Source organism: Sapajus apella, unplaced genomic scaffold, assembly GCF_009761245.1.
Source record: "Sapajus apella isolate SASKATOON/1434 unplaced genomic scaffold, GSC_monkey_1.0 scaffold176, whole genome shotgun sequence".
Classification (NCBI taxonomy): Eukaryota; Metazoa; Chordata; class Mammalia; order Primates; family Cebidae; genus Sapajus; species Sapajus apella.
The window spans coordinates 176,377-195,976 of record NW_022437116.1 but is presented as its reverse complement, the minus strand read 5'-3'; the positions used below and the strand labels follow the sequence as shown (position 1 = coordinate 195,976).

The window sequence follows — 19,600 nt, the reverse complement described above, 5'->3', positions numbered from 1 at the left end:
AGTCATCCACTGACATGAGCTGCTCAGCTTTTTTACTCCTCATTAGGCAAAGGCAAAACCTGAGGACTGGGAGACTATTTAAATTTGTTAAAGTTACAGTCAGTCTTACAACTGGATCTTCTGGCTTCTACCCCAGACTCTTTCCTCCACCCCTCATAGCTCTCATGAACTTGTCTGGGAATTTGAATTTAGAAAAAAGAAAGACAGGGAAATGGCCTTGAAAACTCCAATCTCAATCAAGACAAGGCTGGGGAAGTCATCAGCCCCCTTTTGAACAAAACATCCCAGAGTTTTAAATGCCTTTCAGTGTCAATTTTTTGTGCCCACATATTGTCACACTTGTAGGTCAGAGTGTGGAAGGGTAAAAACAGTCAAAGAAGTTGTTTATCTCATTAAACAACTGCTTTGACTATTTTGTGCTTTTCGTTCCGCTGTCATATTTGTGTCTGTGTCTGTGTGTGTAAGCTCTTGTTATATTCATATATTCTTGATTGAGCCCAAATCAGTTCTAAACGTCTCTTGAACTTCCACTTAAAAGGTTTAAAATGTGTATTCACACAGTGCTCATTACCCTGCCTTACCTTTTGCAAATGACTGTCTACCACTCCTGACTTTGTGAACTTCTCTTCTAGCACTAGCTTCATTAGTCAAGATGTACGAATGCAGGGAGAATTTTAAATGGGCCTTCTGTGTTGTTTTTGAAGGGGCACTGCATGCAAATCATTATCCTAAGGAAATTTTAATTCTTCTTGAGTTAGCCCACTTTTGTGAATAGTAAGTACTATCGGCTTAATTCCTCATATCCTGCTTTTATTGAGTATTCAGGACAAGGTATACTTAGTTTGCTTTTTATATTAGAACCTCTTGGTCATTCACATACCTTGAGAAAGACTCATTTTCCCTAGACTGCAACAACTGCAATTAGTTTTTTGCTGGTGCATGGGCAATAAATGAACTTCCCTTCCCCGGACTAATTGTTCACTAAGGTTCTTGTCTGGCAGTTTGTTTACTTAGGATGACAGAGACATTTCTTCCAAATGTATCTGAGTAGTGTCTCAGATACAGTTGCTCGATGTTTGAAGAATTTCTAAAGGGGGAGATATAAAATATGCAGCTCAGATTTAGTAAACCTCATTTATCTTAGCCCATATATACTGAATATCCTTAAATCTCAGCCTGCAGGCATCTTTTGAGCAAGAACTGTAGCACACAAATAAGACATGTGCATTTCAACTTGAACTAGCACCGTCTACTTAACCCAATCTCTCTGTCTTTCATTCTCTCTCTCTCTCTCTCTCTCTCTCTCTCTCACACACACACACACACACACACACACACCACCAACCACTATAAAGCAAAGAAAAATAAATCACATCATTATCAGTGTCTGGTTTCACTGTTAAACGTTGAGACATTACCACCACCTTGGCCAAGGGACTTCCTCAGCCAGTTGCACAGCATGGAGCCTCATTTATTTGATTCTTTGAATGAAAACTTTAACCATCTTATAAAAGCTTGAAGGCTTTTACACCAATAATTCAATAGTATAGTATTTCCCCTGAGCTAACAAAATTGTTTTCAACTACTGAATTATCTCTATGGTGAATCTAACATAGGGTGCTCTCCTACTGACAAGGGTTACATAATGCTCCATGGACTTAAATCTTATCTACAGAACACAGAAAAACCTAAAGTGTTCAAGCAGGGTCTGTGTGGAAATATTTGACTATGATTCTAGGCTGAGAAAAGTCACTGTTAGGAAGAATTATAGCAATAACTGGTAATTAAGATACCGCTTAGCACCACCGTAATACTTGATCTTCTTCAAAGTCCTTTCATTTCATTGGCTCTTGTGAGCTTCACACCATTTTACCCTGTGTAGTAGGAAATCGAGACACTGAGCGATCGAGTGCCTTATCCAAAGTCCTACAGCTATTCTGTAACAAAAAGCAGCCTGAAAAAATCTTGAGGCACTTCTGTTTCTTCAGAACTCCTAACATGGTAAGGTCGGAAGAGATCACAAGACCACAAACACAGTTATGTTGACAGAACAACAGGATTTGTGTGTGTGGTAGGTGGAGTGGGTGTCATGAGCTCTTCATTGTAGCTATCCACATGGATCACATTCATCTGCAGTTAATTTGATCCATGGTCCTTTGTCTGTTTGCTCTTAGTTGTCAACCCCCCTTTCCCTATATTCCAGTCATCACTAATTGATAGGGGACTGTATTCCTCTCAAAGGATTTTAGAGAAAGACATTGTCACTGCATCCTTTCTAAGCTCGTTTTTAGAGAAATTCATATGCAGTTCTTGACCTTGACCTCTTGGCATGATTTATTTTATTCAAGGTAGATGTGTTTCAGTATAAATGCATGGAAATTTAATCCTGTAATTCAGGAAGGTTTATTGAACATTTGTGCCCAAGTGTACTGCATTTGTTGTGATAAAAAAACAAGTTCAAAAATCCAGTTCTTGTCCTCAGGGAGCTTATTACCTAGACAGACAGTGATTGGAGAATTCACATTAACAAGTAAATAAATAACAGCCTCTTTGGGTTAGAAAACAGAGAGACCACGATGAACTGGAGTTTTCAGGGAAGGATTCATGAAAGAGAAACATCTTGTAAAAGCCTTAAAAGGTGAATAGGATTTGGGTTGCTGAATGTTAATACTCAGGCCAAGCTAACAATCATATTAAACACACACACACACACACACACACACACACACACACACACACAATATCTCAATAGCTTGACTAAAATAATAATTTATTTCATTCTCACATCACAGTTTAATATGGGTTGCCTGGGGCGTGGAAGAATCTCTGCTCCAAGCAGTGATTCAAGGAAACAGGCTTCTTCCATCTAGTGGTTCCGCAATGCCTTAGGCCTTGGAATCCTCCATTGGATGGTCTGCATGCAGCCAGCCTACAGGGTAAGGTAGTAATCTATAGAGAAAGTCAATGCACGTTTTGTTCAGGATCAGGCCTAGAAATCACATACATTCCTTCTGCCACACCTAACTGGAAAGGAGACTGAGAAATGTAATCTAGCTCTGTTAGAAAGAAAGAGAAATGGGATGACATGAACACATAGCATTGTCTCTGCCATACTGAAAATGAAAGGACTTTATTGATTTTAATTGATACATACAGATATACATATTTGGGAGCTATATGTTATAATTTAATACATTCATATAATTTGTAAAGATCAAATCAGTATAATTAGGATATCCATCACCTTAAATAGTTGTCTTTTCTTTATGCTAGAAACATTCAAATTATTCTCTTCTAGTTATTTTGAGAAATGCAATAGATTATTGAAACCTGTATCATTCTACTGATATATCAAACACTAGTTCTTATTTCTTCTATCAGAGTGCATATTTACACCCATTAATCCACCTCTCTTCATCCTCCCCTACCTTTCCCAGCCTCTGGTAACCACTAATCTACTTTCTTTTATAGCTCACACATATCAATGAGAACATGTGATATTTGTGTTTCTGTGCTTGACTTATTTCACTTAACATAATGACCTCTAGTTCCTTCCGTGTTGCTGCAAATGATAGAATTTTATTCTTTTTATGGCTGAATAATATTCTATTGTGTATGTGCGCCACATTTTTTTATCCATTCATCTATTGATGAGTACTTAGGTTGATTCCATGTTTTGGCTGTTGTGAATAGAGCTGCAATAAACATGGGAGTGCCGATATCTCTTTGATATACTGATTTCCTTTATTTTGGATATACACCCAGTAGTAGTAGTGAAATTGTTAGATCATATGATAGATCTATTTTTAGTTTTTTCAGGGACCATCATTCCGTTTTTCATAGTGGCTATACTAATTTACATTCCCACCAACAATATATGAGGATTCCCCTTTCTCCACATCCTCACCAGCATTCATTATTCCCTGCCTTTTTTTTTTTAATAAAAGCCATTTTGACCTAGGTGAGATGACATCCCATTGCGCGTGGTCTCCTTTTTAGGTGGTAGCTCATATGATAATAGTAAAGTTACTGAACTCCCCACCACATGGAAACTCTTGAGTACTTTCTTGAAACTCATCAGCTCTGTGAAGATGAACCCACAAAATACATTTGAAGAATAATTCTGAAGAAATCTAAGAGATCTATAGGAATATAAGAATTCTTAACAATTTTTCGGAGGGGTCAGAGATCCTTTTGACAATCTAACAAAACCAAAGGACTATCTCCCCATGATAATATCCATACACAAAACATTTTGCAGATAATTTCATGGAGTTTCTGAACCTTCTTAAGCCAGTCTGTACCCCACCCCTGTGGTAAAGCAATTGATAACCTCATTTAAGCTACATGGTATAGTGGTTAAGAGAATGGGCATCGAACTCAGACAAACGTGTTAAACTAGCATTTTCTTTTTTTTCAACTTTTACTTTAAGTTCATGGGTACATGTGCAGGTTTGTTACATAGGTAAACTTGTGTCATGGGGTTTGTCATGCAGATTATTTCATCACCCAGGTATTAAGGCTACTACCCATTAGTTATTTTTCCTGATCCTCTCCCTCTTCCCATCCTCCACTATCGGATAGGCCCCGGTGTGTATTGTTCCCCTCTGTGTGTCCATGTGTTCCCATCATTTAGCTCCCACTTATAAGTGAGAACATGTGGTATTTGGTTTTCTGTTCCTGTATTAGTTTGCTAAGGATAATGGCCTCCAGCTCTATCCATGTCCCTGCAGAGGACATGATCTCATTCCTTTTTATGGATTCATAGTGTTTCGTGGTGTATATATACCACATTTTCTTTATCTAGTCTGTCAGTGATGGGCATTTAGGTTGATTCCATGTCTTTGCTATTGTAAACAATGCTTCAGTGAACATACACGTGCATATGTCTTTATAATAGCATGATTTATATTCCTTGGAATATATACCCAGTAATGGGACTGCTGTGTTGAATGGTATTTCTGTCTTTAGGTCTCTGAGGAATCACTGCACTGTCTTCCACAATGGTTGAACTAATTTACACTCCCAGCAATAGTGTATAAGTGTTCCTTTTTCTCTACAACCTTGCAAGCATCTGTTAGTTTTTGACTTTTAATAATAGCCAATCTGACTGGTGTGAGATGGTATGTCATTTTTGATGTGCATTTCTCTAATGTTCAGTGATGTCGAGCTTTTTTTCATATGCATGTTGGCCACATGTATGTCTTCTTTTGAGAAGTGTTTGTTCATATCCTTTTCCCATTTATTTAATGGGGTTGTTTGCTTTTTTCTTGTAAATTTGCTTAAGTTCCTTATAGATGCTGGATATTAGGCCTTTGTCAGATTTATACGTTGCAAAAATGTTCTCCCATTCTGTAGGTTGCCTACGTACTCTGTTGATAGTCTCTTTTTCTGTGCAGAAGTTCATTTGTGAATTTTTGCTTTTGTTGCCATTGTTTTTGGCATCTTCATCATGAAATCTTTGCCCATGCCTATGCCTGGAATGGTATTGCCTAGGTTGTCTTCCAGGGTTTTTATAGTTTTGGGTTTTACATCTAAGTCTTTAATCCATCTTGAGTTAATTTTTATATATGGCGTAACAAAGGGCTCCAGTTTCAATCTTCTACATATGGCTAGCCAGTTATCGTAACACCATTTGTTGAATAGGGAGTCCTTTCCCCATTGCTTTCACCAGTCCTTTCCCCTAGCATTTTCTAGTATGTAACCTGGAGTTAGTCACTCTACTTCTCTGCACTCCCTTTTCCCCATCTAAAAAATGACGTTAGTACCTACTCCACAAGGCTATTGTGAGAATTAAATGAGAAAATGTATGTAAGGAATCCGGCACTGTACCTGGAATATCATCATATTCTCGGCAAATGGAAATGATTGTTGTTTGGTAGTATTAGTCATCTTCATTTTCAGTGCTGTTTACCTGGATTTCATACATGCTAGGCTCACCTAGAATTCAACATGGTTCTTCAGATTTCAGCTTACCTATCACTTAAGTCTAAGAAATTACTTGTGACTTTCATTTCCCCAGCCCATCCCCTAAGGATGCTCCCATGGCACCTTGGACTTGCCCCAAACTAGTGCTTATCTAATGGCATTGTAATTGCCTGGTTATTTCTGTGTCTCCCTCTCCAGTTTCCAGGCTTTCCAAGGGCAATGCCATGTCTGTTTTATAGTCTCCTGTACTCCCATTGCCTAGGACAGTGCCTCACACATAGAGAGTGCAAAATAAATCTTGAATAAGTTAATAAGTAAATAGAAAAACATTTTTCTCAGTAAACTTTAAGAAAGATAGTGGTTGGTGGATTTAAAAGGGCTGTCCATTTACTTTGCCTTAAGGCAAAGCTGAAGTCTAAAGCTTTGAGAGGGATCAGAAGGAGCTGAAGACAAGACAAATGCTAAAAACGGGCATCCTCTGTCTTTCTCTCAATCAGAAGTCTTGGTTAATTAGCCCACAAATTTATTGTTCTTATAATGACTATGAAGCTCTTTGAAGTGCCTTTTGAGTAATCAAAAGAAGACATTCCAGTCAGCAGAATATTAGTTTGAATGCTTATCATTTTTAATTTGTGTTTATGTTATTTGGAAATTGACCTTTACTATGCAGAACATACTATAACACTTTATTAAACAAAATATCTGATTAAATAATTCACTATTCATTGGTCATATAATATTACAGTGAGTTTATTAGTGTCTCCTATCGGAGAACTCCTGATGCCATTGTTAACCACACAGTGAAATCATCTCAGCTGGTCATTAAGCTCTGCCTCCTTCCAACCTCTAATGACATACAGAAATATGTAAACCATCCAAATTCTAGAAACTCCATTTAGTGGCTACACAGTGAGAGAACTTAACAGGCTTATTATGCAAAGTAACTTGGCCCTTTCTGATCCCAGAGAGTAATTAAGTGGACAGTAGTCTGATGGGTTGAAGAATGGACTTTTCTGCCTAGTAGAGTTTCTATATATACCACACATATAATACCAATTTTCAGAGAATTGGAGTGCACATGAACAAAGAAAAATTCTCTTTGACTTAAAAGAACATTTTTGAATCAGTTACACAATTCAGCACTCTCAGTATTGGAGATTGAACTGACACCGTATTAGGCTTAGGACTTTCCTGGGAGTTGATTTAACCATTTATCTTTGTCTCATAAAATTAAACAGCAGATTGTGGCAGAAAAAAAATCCAATATTTCAGTTTTCTTGTTGCTGGGGCTATAGATGAAGAGCATGTTATGACTACTTTCCAAAGCTTATATTTTGAAAGATGTTTCATTTTTTATATAAAAATAATAAAAATGTAGGTGGCCTCAACAGCTGTAATTTTAAAAAATTAAGTACAGAGAGGCCCTCTGCCAACATTTGAAATTGGCATTCTACATGGCCAAAAACTCTGATCTTCATTGTTATCTAATTTGGGATTTTAGCTACTATTTCCAGGCTATTAACCACCACATCTGGACTCTCAGTGATTGCATCAGGATGCCCCTGCTCCTTCAGTATTGATCAGTAGCTTCCTTTTCCCCTCACAGGTGATAAATTTGTAAGTAACTGTCCAGTCTGCCCCAGTTCTAGGCAATTGTCTTTTTAAGAATTATAGTATTTATTCATTGGAGGATAATAAGACAAGGGAAGAAGTCAAATAATTTTCCTATAATTTGCGGCTGTTTCATACAGAGCAAGACTTCACAGAGAAAAGAGCCTGCAAATCAGATATTATATAATATACCCTACTTTACATGGGATGTTCTGAATAATTTTTTTTACAAGATGCACTTTATTTATGAGCAGGTCTCTCCATAGAAAGAGCTTGTTAGGGCTTAATGCTGATGAATGGAGACAGCACATTCACACTTCCAGGTTATGGTCTGTCAGTGCTTTCATTATACGCACTAATTTACAAGGATTTATTTATTTTCTCCCAAATGTAAAAATGTGCACCAAGCTAAACACGCTGTCTGGGCATCTGAGGCCAATGTTTTCCTTGGTGCAGGGGGATTTTTGAATTCAAATTTAAATTGAGGGGACTAAAGCTATTGTGTGTTTTCTTCCCACTTCCACCCCCCCTGCCTCGCATCACTGCCTAAGCTTGTGTTAATATCAGAGATCTCTATATTTTTACTTGCTTTGAAAATGAATTCTGGTTCAAATTTTTCAAACCTAGAAGTGGTGTTCTTAGGACAGCTTAAATCTTTCAATCTTTTCTCATCCAAAGACTGTACCTCTGATTGTGTTTTAAGTGCTGATGAAAATGCTGTCAGTGAGCACATCAATGAACATGACCATTGGAACAAATTATGCCCACAACACTGGTTACCAAGGTTTGGAGATCTGGGTACAACAATATCAAAATTGGAAAGTAAATTGAATCTGCAGATCTTGCTAGCCCCAGATGGCTTTATGTGATCTGAAATCACTCACATGCCCATCTCTGAAGAATAAAGCTTAAAATATATACTGGAAATGTGTCACTTCCTTTCACTCATTCTGACAAACAGTAATATATCTACTGCATCATCACTATCCCTGGGTTATAACAATAAGTATTATGGGAGGGGAAACCTGCCCGAACGATGGACAAAAATTATTCTTTTTTTCCTGCCTGGGGTTTCCAATTTAGTTTTTACCCTCAGTGGAAGTTAAATACCCCTTAAACGTCACCAGTAAAGAGGTTGCAAAATTGTTGTTTGGGGAATTTATGTGTTTGTTGGTTGATTGGTTGGTAAGGGAAGGCAAATGAGAGGAAAATATGTACATATAAAATATGCCTAGGTGCATTTATTAAGCACCTATCACAGTTTCCTCAAAGCCTTTTCTCCTATTTCTTTTTCAACTCCAAACATAAGTGTAATCCAATCAAAGTTCATTAAAGCTTCTCAAGGAAAAGGAAGTATGTTTGGAATTTGGACCATGATAAAAGAAGTTACTACACAAATATATGAAAGGAAAATATTCCACAAACTGTCAGCAGAATCAGCCCTGAAGGCAAATAGTGAGTATTTAATAAGCCCAGACTTATTTCAAAGGGCACTAGTCTGCAGAACTCAGCTGACATGAACAGAGAGAAAGAAGTTCACAGTGTTTAGAGCTTCACAAAAATTAAAAGAAAGAAAACTATGTAAAGTCCCAGATTATCCTCCCTGGATCAGCCCAAACTTTGCACTCTGATGGGATGAGAAGTGTGGTAGTCAAGGAAAAGAATTCTCCTCCCTGATATCAGCATAGAGATGTAAAGACCTTCTCACAAATACTAGTTAATAATACATTTGGCTGGGCCTATTGACTCACACCTGTAATCCCAGCACCTTGGGTGGCTGAGGCAGGTAGATCACCTGAGGTCAGGAGTTCGAGACCAGCCTGGCCAAAATGGTGAAAAACTCTGTCTCTACTAAAAATACAAAAATTAGCCAGGCGTGGTGTCAGGCGCCTGTAGTCCCAGCAACTCGGGAGGCTGAAGCAGGAGCATCGCTTGAACCTGGGAGGCGGAGGTTGCAGTGAGCTGAGATCGTGCCACTGCACTCCACCCTCCTGGGTGACAGAGTACGACTCTGTTTAAAAAAAAAAGAAAGAAAGAAAGAATACATTTATTTCTTTATACCTTTTGTGAACCTGCTCAAATTTTTAGAGTATCAGATACTCTAAGTTTACTACCTCCTCATAAGAGCAACACTTCATTTTAATATTCTTAACTTACTAAAGTTTCACAGTATTCCTCTTAGTCTTAGTTTCAGTGTCGCCAGATTCTTTGTCTTTATACTCTCACAGAGCCTAGCTAGTGACATTCACCGTGATGTAGTAATCATAGCGTTTAGGAAGTGATTCATGATTTCGTACATGTCAAGCACATCTCCTCTCAGCCTTTCTGTCTCTAGACTTGAGTCTTGATTTTTCAGTCCATCCTCTTATAACAGCCAAATTTGAAATTTTATACTCAGTGATATGTAATACAGAGGTCGCAGAAGGTGGTTCTAAATAATAGACCTGCCACAAACCACACCAAATTTTAAGCAATCAAGAAATTGATTTTGCCAAAACACAAAAACAACAAGCAGAAGCTCCCCTTGCTTATCCTCATCCAAAATGTTCTGGAAATTAAGTAATTATTCATATGCCATCATCATTTGACCTGCCCCAGTCTTAAAAGTCTTTTTGTAAACCACCTTAAGGGTCCTTATACCTCTAAAAATTATAAAGGGATTTATGGACATGGAATTCCCTTGTTTGGATACGCTGGTTTCCTTGGAGAGCTCACCAAAACATAGATGACTTTAGAAGTATTAAGGGGACGTTAAAATGAATTTGCAACTTTCATAGATATTAAAGATTAATACTTCATGAGGAACATCAGGATTAATCAAAGTATACCATAAAGTCAAGTCTTAATATTAACTTCCTGCCAATGAATTAGCTCATCTAAAAGCAGTTTATTAAGTTGGGTTTATAAATTGACTTTAGATTAGTTCACATTTTGCCAGAAAATTCGTGTGTGTTTGTGTGTGTGTGTTGTGTTGTGTTAAAAGGACATGCTTGTTAGCACAGAAATTCTGACTTTAACATCCACTCAATGAGTTTCACCAGACCTAAATAAAGGGAAGAGAGGAAAAGACTAAATTGTAGACTAGTTTGAAAAATGCCATGTGGTTATTTTCAAGAGCACTGTCAAAAGCACCAAGGGAAATAGGAGTAGAGCCATATGTTCTTAAATTGTAGCTGATACTTTTTGTATGTATTATTTCATATGATATAACAACCTAGGGCTGGGTGCAGTGGCTCATGCCTGTAATCCCAGCACTTTGGGAGGCTGAGGGGGTGGATCGCCTGAGGTCAGTTCGAGACCAGCCTGGCCAACATAGTGAAACCTCGTCTCTACTAAAAATACAAAAAATTACCCAGGCATGCTGGCGGCACCTATAATACCAGCTACTCAAGAGGCTGAGGCAGGATAATCGCTTGAACCTGGGAGGTGGAGGTTGCAGTGAGCCAAGATCATGCCATTGCACTCCAGCCTGGGCAACAAGAGCAAAACTCCCTCTCAAAAAAAAAAAAAAAAAAAAAGAAAGAAAGAAAAAACAAAACAAAAAACCTAGATACAGAGTAACCAGTTTGTCAAGGATGGTCCTAGTTTTAAAGCTGAGCCCTGCCTCAGTCCCAGGCAAACCAGAGCAATAGATCGCTTTGGCTAAGTAAGGCAGATCATCTTGTCCCTGTGTTACCAAAGAGGAGTCTGAAATTTGCAAATGAAGGACTCAATCAAAGTCACACATTAGTTGTAACTGATGTATTCAGTATTAGAACCCAAGCCTTCTAACTGCTATTATAATAAAAATTTTAAGAAACCAGGCTATAATTGACACAGTATGTAAAAACTACTGTGAAAATTTTATCAGCTTTTAACTTTTCTAGAAACTAGCCATTCCCTTTGTGATACTGTAATTTTGCTCTCCAATACCCTTTTAATAGATAATATGGAGAAAAAAATTCAGCCCAGTTTATCAGAGTTGTTACAAACTCCCTTTTAACAAATTGTGAATTGATGAAAATAGTTATAATGCTTTTCAAGTCAGTTATTTCCTAATGCATTCAGGAAAATAAGCAGCAGCCTGTGCATCAGCATCCTAAAAGAAATGTAATATACATTATCTCCTTTGTCTTTTCCCATTTATCTTAAAGATGATTTTTTATTGTTTGTGGGGCAAGCAAGTATCAAGGGGGTGGAAGTATAAAACTGGACAAAACAAAATTATTAGACGTGGCTTTATCTCCATATGTTACTTTTTATCATTTCTTCTCAATACATAAAGAAGTGAATATATGCTCCAATAAACCTCTCCCATTACTTGTCCTGTCTTTGCTGAGCAAAATTGAATCTATATGTCTTTAAAATGCCTTTCCATTGCTATGGCTTTTTTCAAAATACTGAGCTTAGTGCAAATGTGATTCACGAGACTACTAATGCTCATTTGCTCCTTCCCAACAGGCATCACAGTTGATAGGCATGGATTCATTTACTTTGTGGATGGGACTATGATTCGCAGAATTGATGAGAATGCTGTGATCACAACTGTAATCGGCTCAAATGGTCTGACTTCCACACAACCGCTGAGCTGTGACTCAGGAATGGACATCACTCAGGTAGGCACCACTGGTTTTCAAGTGTTATCGTCATTTGGCATCATGGAAATGGATAACAATTTTCTCATGCAGAAATTAGGTAGAATGGAAGCCTGGTATATCTGTTATAATACCAGATAGCAGAAGTTACTCAAAATGGTAAGCGAGGATGGAAGTAATACCAGGTAGAATATTGAAATACAATTAAGTAAAATCTCTCAAATTTGAATTAATCAGAGGGTAAGGCCAATCTCATTTATTGAATATTTCCAAGATATGTGATTTTATTTTTTTAAATGAAACAGTGACTGAAATTTGGAAAAATAGCAACTATGAAGGCTCTTTAGATATCTTTTTAAATAAATATATAAGCATATTGTTATTCACACATATATAAATAGCTATTTGGAAGTTTTCTTAACTAAAAGCAACATCCCCTTTGAGATCTATTTTACTGTTATTCAGGAAATTTTTTTTAAGCCAGTGAGGATAAAAGAAAATTTAGCGTAGCTCTCACCTGGGTCCAAAATTCTGATTTTACCACAATTCTACAAAATCAGTATTAGACATTTAAAGAGATTACAGAGCATACAGCATAGTCCCAACATTCAGTGTATGCCTTTCTTAGTCTGCAGAAACAAGAAATGAAGAAAATAGATTAGATAGTCCTCAAACTTTCCAGCTCTAACATTCTATAAATCTGTGACTCTAATAAAGTAGATTATTAAATAATCTTTTCAAAAACATTAAAGTGGATGTTGAGAGTTTTCAAATTGATCAGTGTATCAGAGAGGATGGTCTTGGCTGCAGTAATAAAATACTTGTCTAAAAGGTGTTTAAACAGTAAGGTTTATTGATCTCACATAATGAGATGTCCAAAGATAGGCAAAGATACCAGCAGATTTCCTTCTTGTGTCACATTGGCCAGAATTGAGTCACATGACCATGCCTTCACCAGTCACTGGCAAAGAAGAAATGGGATTCCTTAGTGGGTTCAGACCCTTTAGAATTGGATCCCCAGCCGGGCGTGGTGGCTCAAGCCTGTAATCCCAGCACTTTGGAAGGCTGAGGCAGGTGGATCACGAGGTCAAGAGATCGAGACCATCCTGGTCAACATGGTGAAACCCCGTCTCTACTAATAAAAAATACAAAAAATTAGCTGGGCATGGTGGCGCGTGCCTGTAATCCCAGCTACTGAGGAGGTTGAGGCAGGAGAATTGCCTGAACCCAGGAGGCGAAGGTTGTGGTGAGCCGAGATCGTGCCATTGCACTCCAGCCTGGGTAACAAGAGTGAAACTCCATCTCAAAAAAAAAAAAAAAAAAGAAAAAAAAAAGAATTGGATCCCCTTTCCTGAGCATATTGCTATCTGATTCTTAAACCAAAATCAGAGTTCTGTTAGCAGGGAGTAAAGGGTTGCTATTGGGGTGGCAATGAGCAGTGTCCCCCACTGTTATATTCCTGTTGCTTCATTTGTCATACCACCTAAAACTTAGGAAAACGAGGTAAATGTATTATTCCGTTTTTATGCTACTGATAAAGACATACCAGAGACTGGGCAATTTACAAAAGAAAGAGATTTATTGGACTTACAGTTCCACATGGTGGGGGAGGCCTCACAATCATGGCAGAAGGCAAGGAGGAGCAAGTCATGTCTTACATGGATGGCAGCAGGCAAACAAGAGCTTGTGCAGGGAAACTCGCATTTTAAAAACCATCAGATCTCATGAGGCTCCTGCACTATCACGAGAACAGCTCAGGAAAGACCCGCCCCCATAATTCAATCACCTCCCACGAGGTTCCTCCCACAACATGTGGGAATTGTAGGAGTTACAATTCAAGATGAGATTTGGATGGGGACACAGCCAAACCATATTAGTAAGTAAAAGAAACACACCCCTCAGAAACCTTGCTTTAGTCATTGACTAATATCTCCTGCCACCTCCACCCACCTTGAGCATACATCTCTATAAAACACTAGAAATGTGCCTATTTCAGGTTTCTTCTTCTCTCTGTGCCCCTGCCCTGCTCCAGAAACTCAAGAAATGTTTAAATACACTCAACTACAAAAATGAAATGAGGAGTTGGGCCTGGAAAACTGACAAAATGAACAAACCCTTTTTAATAGAGATTTGAGTAGATCAGGCTATCAAGTCCTAGAATAGTCTAACTATACATGATTCAAAATGCTGCAGAAGGCAAGAAAAAGGAGCATTATTTATGGCAATAAAGAAGGGTATAAATGTATTTGTATGGGGGAAGGGGGAGAGAGAAGATGCATATGTATGATTCACTTATGGGATATTTTTAACTTAAAATAGGGCACTTAGTATTGCAATCAGTCAACTCGAAACAACTTTTCTGTTTCAGTGTAGAAAAGTTATGTTGAAAAGAGACTTCTTTGTCTTAGTAGAGCAAACATATGATCATCATCACCATGAGAAGGATTCTCTTTCACATGACACTTTCCAAACATAATTCCCACCGTAAAATCTACCTCATTCTTTTCAGGTTGGGATGTACAATACACCCTACTGAAAAGAAACCCTGGAAACCAGAAGACAGAAACTTTTCTCTATGGCATTTCATTCCAAGCCTCAGTTTCTCTGAAGCACCCCTTCTTTACACAACTTTAGCTTTAGAGAAACAGTAGATTTTTTTGGAGGCAGGGTAGGTTGTGTGGTATGAGAAGGGGATGGTAGAAGCCAGTAGGATTTCCCAGGAAAGAAAGCAGGTTTTATGTACAGGTTATTTGGCCAGTAACTCTGCTGCTGTCCACCATTTCCTGTTTTGTACCTGAGACACGCTAAAGAATAACTCCAATTTGTCCACCCAGACTGGTTCAGAACAAGGAGACTATACTGATCAGTGTCCAGGTTATCACCTTCAACCTTTATTAGAGGCCTACTTCTCATGGACCCATTCCCCCAGTCTGGAAGTACCTCTGCTGATCCAAATCCCATTCCCATCTTCCTCACACCTCATTTCTTCCATAGGAACCTTCCTTGATGGTTGTAGTCCTCACTGTTGTTTCATTCCCTTACTGCAATCTAGTACCACCATGCTTAAATGTAATTTATTCTTTGGTGGCAAACTATGTATCCAACTGGTCTCCCACAGTAGACTGTGTGTTCCTGGAACATGCGTAGGAAGTGCTCAGCAGGTACAGTTAACATCTATACTTGAACCAAAAGGACACTATGGTGAAAAGAATATGAAACAGTGGTGAGAGATGAAGCTAGAGAGGTAAGGGGGAGTGAAATGGTGAAGGGCTTTATAAGCATAACAGAGTTATACTGGACAATGAGGAGACAATAACAACATTAAGAAGGGAAATGCATTTTTTAAATAGTATTAAGCATGGAAATCAGTTTTAAGAGATTATTCTAGCTGTTGTATGGAGAACCAAGTGAAACAAAATAACACCAGAGACAGGGAGAACACTTAAGAGGCAATTGAAGTAATCCAGGTATGACAAGGACAAAACATATCAATATAGAAATGATCAGCCCCTTTCCAAGGTACTACTGTAAAAATTAAAGTTTATTTCCAATGCTTTTTAAATGTTCAGTTGTTATTTCTTTGCGATACAACCCTAGATGAGACTTTCCATGACACTGCTCAGCTTTATGCAGGCTACATAGGCCAGCAATATTAATGGCTGAACCTAAAATATCATAGTATAGATTGAGAAAGGTAGATAGAGTCATAAAACCTTGGAGCTAATATAAAAGAACTTGTTGACTGACAATTTCAGAATTGAGGGAGCATGTAGATGGTAGTACCATTCACAGAGACAGGGAATACAAGAGGAAGAGAAGCAGGTTAGCATGATGGTTGGATGATGAGTTCAGTTTGGGGTACATTGAGGTGCCTGTGTGGCATTCAGATAAGGATATCTGACAGGAAATTGGGTAAAGGTTTAAACCTTGAGGTCTAACTACAGATTAGAGTTGTGATTGTTATTAGTTTACTCATAGTACTCATAGTACTGGTAAATAGGGGGGTGGATAATAAGCTCTCTTACAGAGGGTACATAGCATAAAAAGGGGAGAAGGCTTAAGACCAAACTCTGAGGAACACCAGTATTCAAGAAAAAGCTGAGGAATGAGAACCCACAAAGGAGGCTCAGAGAAAGAGAACTAGCAAGTAGGAAGAAAACCACAAAGGTGTCAAAAAAGCCAAGAGAAGCAAGCTTTTCAAGAGGAAGGGAATGGTCAGTATCAAATGCTGCTTAGGGATCATGAAAAATGAGGTGCTTTTTAAAGAAGCCATGAGATTTTACAGCATTAACACCTCTGATAAGAGTGCCTTTGATAGAATGCTAATTAATGAGAGTGAGATAGCAGTGGCAGAGTAGAAGGAAGTAAGGAAATGGAGAACTGGGAAATAGATCACTTCTTTGAGATGTTTGGCTGGGAAGAACAGGCTTTGGCATTGAAGCAAATCACCTCCCAGGTGTGGGCAAATCAGCACCCTGGTGTGGCATGGGTGGACTAAAGCTGGAGGATACTGAATGAAATTGATGGGTGAGTGGATAGACTGTTTACCAGGAGAAAGCCTGTGTGTGACACAGCTTACTTAAGTACAGTTTCCCATGACTGTACTTAAGAACATGGGCCATCTTCAGCTAGAGAGAAGAAAGCTGAGCAGGGAACTTCATAATACCCAAGAGCAAAGCCCCAGTTGTTTATAGTAGTACTTACAGTGATCCAGCTGAGCTTACACAGTGCTCAGTTTCATATTTCAGTAAATCAAAATATATTGATGTGTGAGGGCACGAACAAATGTCTAAATGAGAGTGCATGGTTTCTGCTGACAGGAATGAACAGGAGAGAAAATAGAGGCCTATGCTGCAGCATGAAGATTTGAATCAGATCTTAAGGAAAGCTTACTGTTACTGTTTCTAACACTATGTGGCAACATCATATATTGTCAAAAAAAATTGTGGAGTTCCCACCTTTTGAAACTTTTCAAGCAAATATTGGATAGCAATAATCTATAAGTGCTTGACATACAGGTCCCTCTGGAGTCAGGAAGATGGACCAACTGTTTCCTCAAGGTTCCTTCCAACTCCATGAAGGTCTTGCCACAGAAATACAACCAAATTTCTAAAGTTTCTTGTTACCTTTCTAGCATTTCGAAACCAAAAGATCTCCAACAAAGAAAGGCCCCTCTATGCTAGCATAGTACCTATGGAGGTTAGAAAGTGATGTGAGAAAATGGTCCTCTTCATCTTACTTGCCTTCATCTTCTGCACTTTTCAGTGGCAAACCTAAGCCCCAACAAGAATCAGTTCTCAGGACTTGTCCTAATCTTTAGCAGATCATTAAGTCCTATAGTAAGTCTAAGAATAACTGCTACCACTTGTAGAGAGCTGTGTGCCAGGAACTATGCTAAGAATCTTATTTACACTCTTCCATTTCATCTCCACAACTCAACCACCCTTGAGAGGTAGGTATTATTATTCCCATCTGGCAGAGAAAACTCTTAGTCAGAAGGATTATGTATTGTGCTATGACCATGGAGTTATTGAATGATATAACTAAGATTTTGGCACACGCTTTCTGAACCCAAGTGTGCATTTTTCCAACCTTCATTTTTTCAGTGACAATTGGAAATGACCAGATACCACTGTATTTAGCTGAGTGACAAATGTCGCTTGAATACGCTGTTTATTCACAGAATGTGTGTTTAGTGGCACTTCGGAAAGAGTTTAATAAAATCTAATCGTCTCAAGAAATGAAATTTGCTTTGACAGTAAAATCATCCTTTTGTTCAAAATCAATATCTTTTTCTGGTTTACTGAAATGTGAAAATGAGCCCTCAGTATACACTCTGAAGCATAACTGCCCTTTGTAAGCACTGCTGTAAGCAACCAGGCCTTTCACTTCAGGAGATGAGTTGATTATGAAGAGACTGGGTGCTTTATTTCTGTTGCTGCTTTTGAATCATCCTGCTCTGGTAACTCACTTCCATCTGATGCCTGACTAGAATGGAATTGAGAGAGAGCAATTTTCTTGGTGGGATAGCAAGTTACTCCTTGGAGCCAGCCTAATGCTTTTCCAAAAGTTAGCCCAACAGGAGATACACAAGCAAAATGGACCTTTTGCATGCATAGGAAAAGGTCCTTATTGACCCGCTGCCCATAAGGTACACACTTTGAGGTGTTTGTCTAGGGCATCCAGATATAAAGCCAGTGTGTCATAAATGCTTATTGGATGATTTGTATGTTTCCCACTGGTTTCCAATAGCACCCATCTGTCAGATGGGCTTAACAGGGGTAGGGAATGTATCATGCATAGTTATGCAGGAAGGAAGGTAACATTCTTTGGAGAAGCAAACTTTGTCCTCATGTATTATATCTATTGAACTAGTCCACTAGGAATCCTACTCTTCTCAGTCATTTGATGTGATGCTTGACTCCTCTCCAGAATATTCTGACCATGTAGTAACGATCCAACCTATTTTCAAATGCTTCTTGTGATAGGAAATTTACTGTCTACCCCAGGCAGCACATTCCATCTTTGAATGCCTCTGATTGACTACAAGCTTTCTTGAATCCCTTTAACTTTTTGTCTTCCTTTAACCATCTAGTCTTACTATTCAGGCCTTGAATTATAAATTTAACGTAATTTCTATGAGATCAGTCTACTAGTGAACCAAGTATATACATTTATATATGTTATCATATTTAATCCTCATGACAATCCTTCAAAATAGGTATTATGTTCCCCTGTTTTGAATACAGATGAAAAACAAGATTCAGAGGAATTGAGTAACTTGGTCAAGGTCACACAACCAATAAGCGGCAGAGGTGGAATTCGAACCTGGTCAACTTGATGCCAAAGCCCACATTATTTTCACCAAACTACATCAAACTGCCTCCTCCATATGACAGCCCTCTCAGTACAAGAAAACAACTCTTTCACGTGTCTTAAGTCACATTCCCAATTCATTTAACCATACCTCATTTGACATGGTTTTGAGTTCCTTCACCATTCTTCTCACTCTTCTCTAAACATATGCCTTTTTATCTATTTCTCTATTTCTCTTTGAAAGCGTGGCTTCCAGAAATGAATAAAATAATCCAGATGTGCTCTGACTGTTCAGAGGTAGAATGAGAACTGTCACAACTCCCTTTCCATATTGTTTCTGTTCCTTTTGCCCATTGATTGTCAAAAAAAAAAAAAAAACTTTAGCCACAGAATATTTACTTCAAACAAATAAGTCTCAGTTTATAAAATAGGGGCGAACAGCGGATTCAAACAAGAGGTGGTATGCCAGAAGCTTCTTTATTCAAGCTTACTTCTATGCAATGGTAGCTTCCATGGTGACCTCAAAGGCACTTTTGCAAAGTGCTAAAGAAATAAAGAGTACAGATTAGAAAACTCCAGCTAAAGTTGACTGGAATTTTTTCCATAGCTGTATCACATATTTGACATATGATGTGATGTGATGTGATTACAGAGAACTAAAAATTCACGTC

General features: G+C 38.3%; 1 protein-coding gene across 2 annotated transcripts in view; it reads left to right on the top strand.

Annotated features, from left to right (window-relative positions):
- Window positions 1–19,600, top strand: part of TENM1 (teneurin transmembrane protein 1) — a 355,328-nt gene that overhangs the window by 268,206 nt on the left and 67,522 nt on the right. For both annotated transcript variants that reach the window (XM_032268248.1, XM_032268247.1), the window contains one exon: window positions 11,980–12,134. In XM_032268248.1, the coding sequence (XP_032124139.1) occupies window positions 11,980–12,134 (155 nt within the window). The remainder of the gene's footprint in view (window positions 1–11,979; window positions 12,135–19,600) is intronic.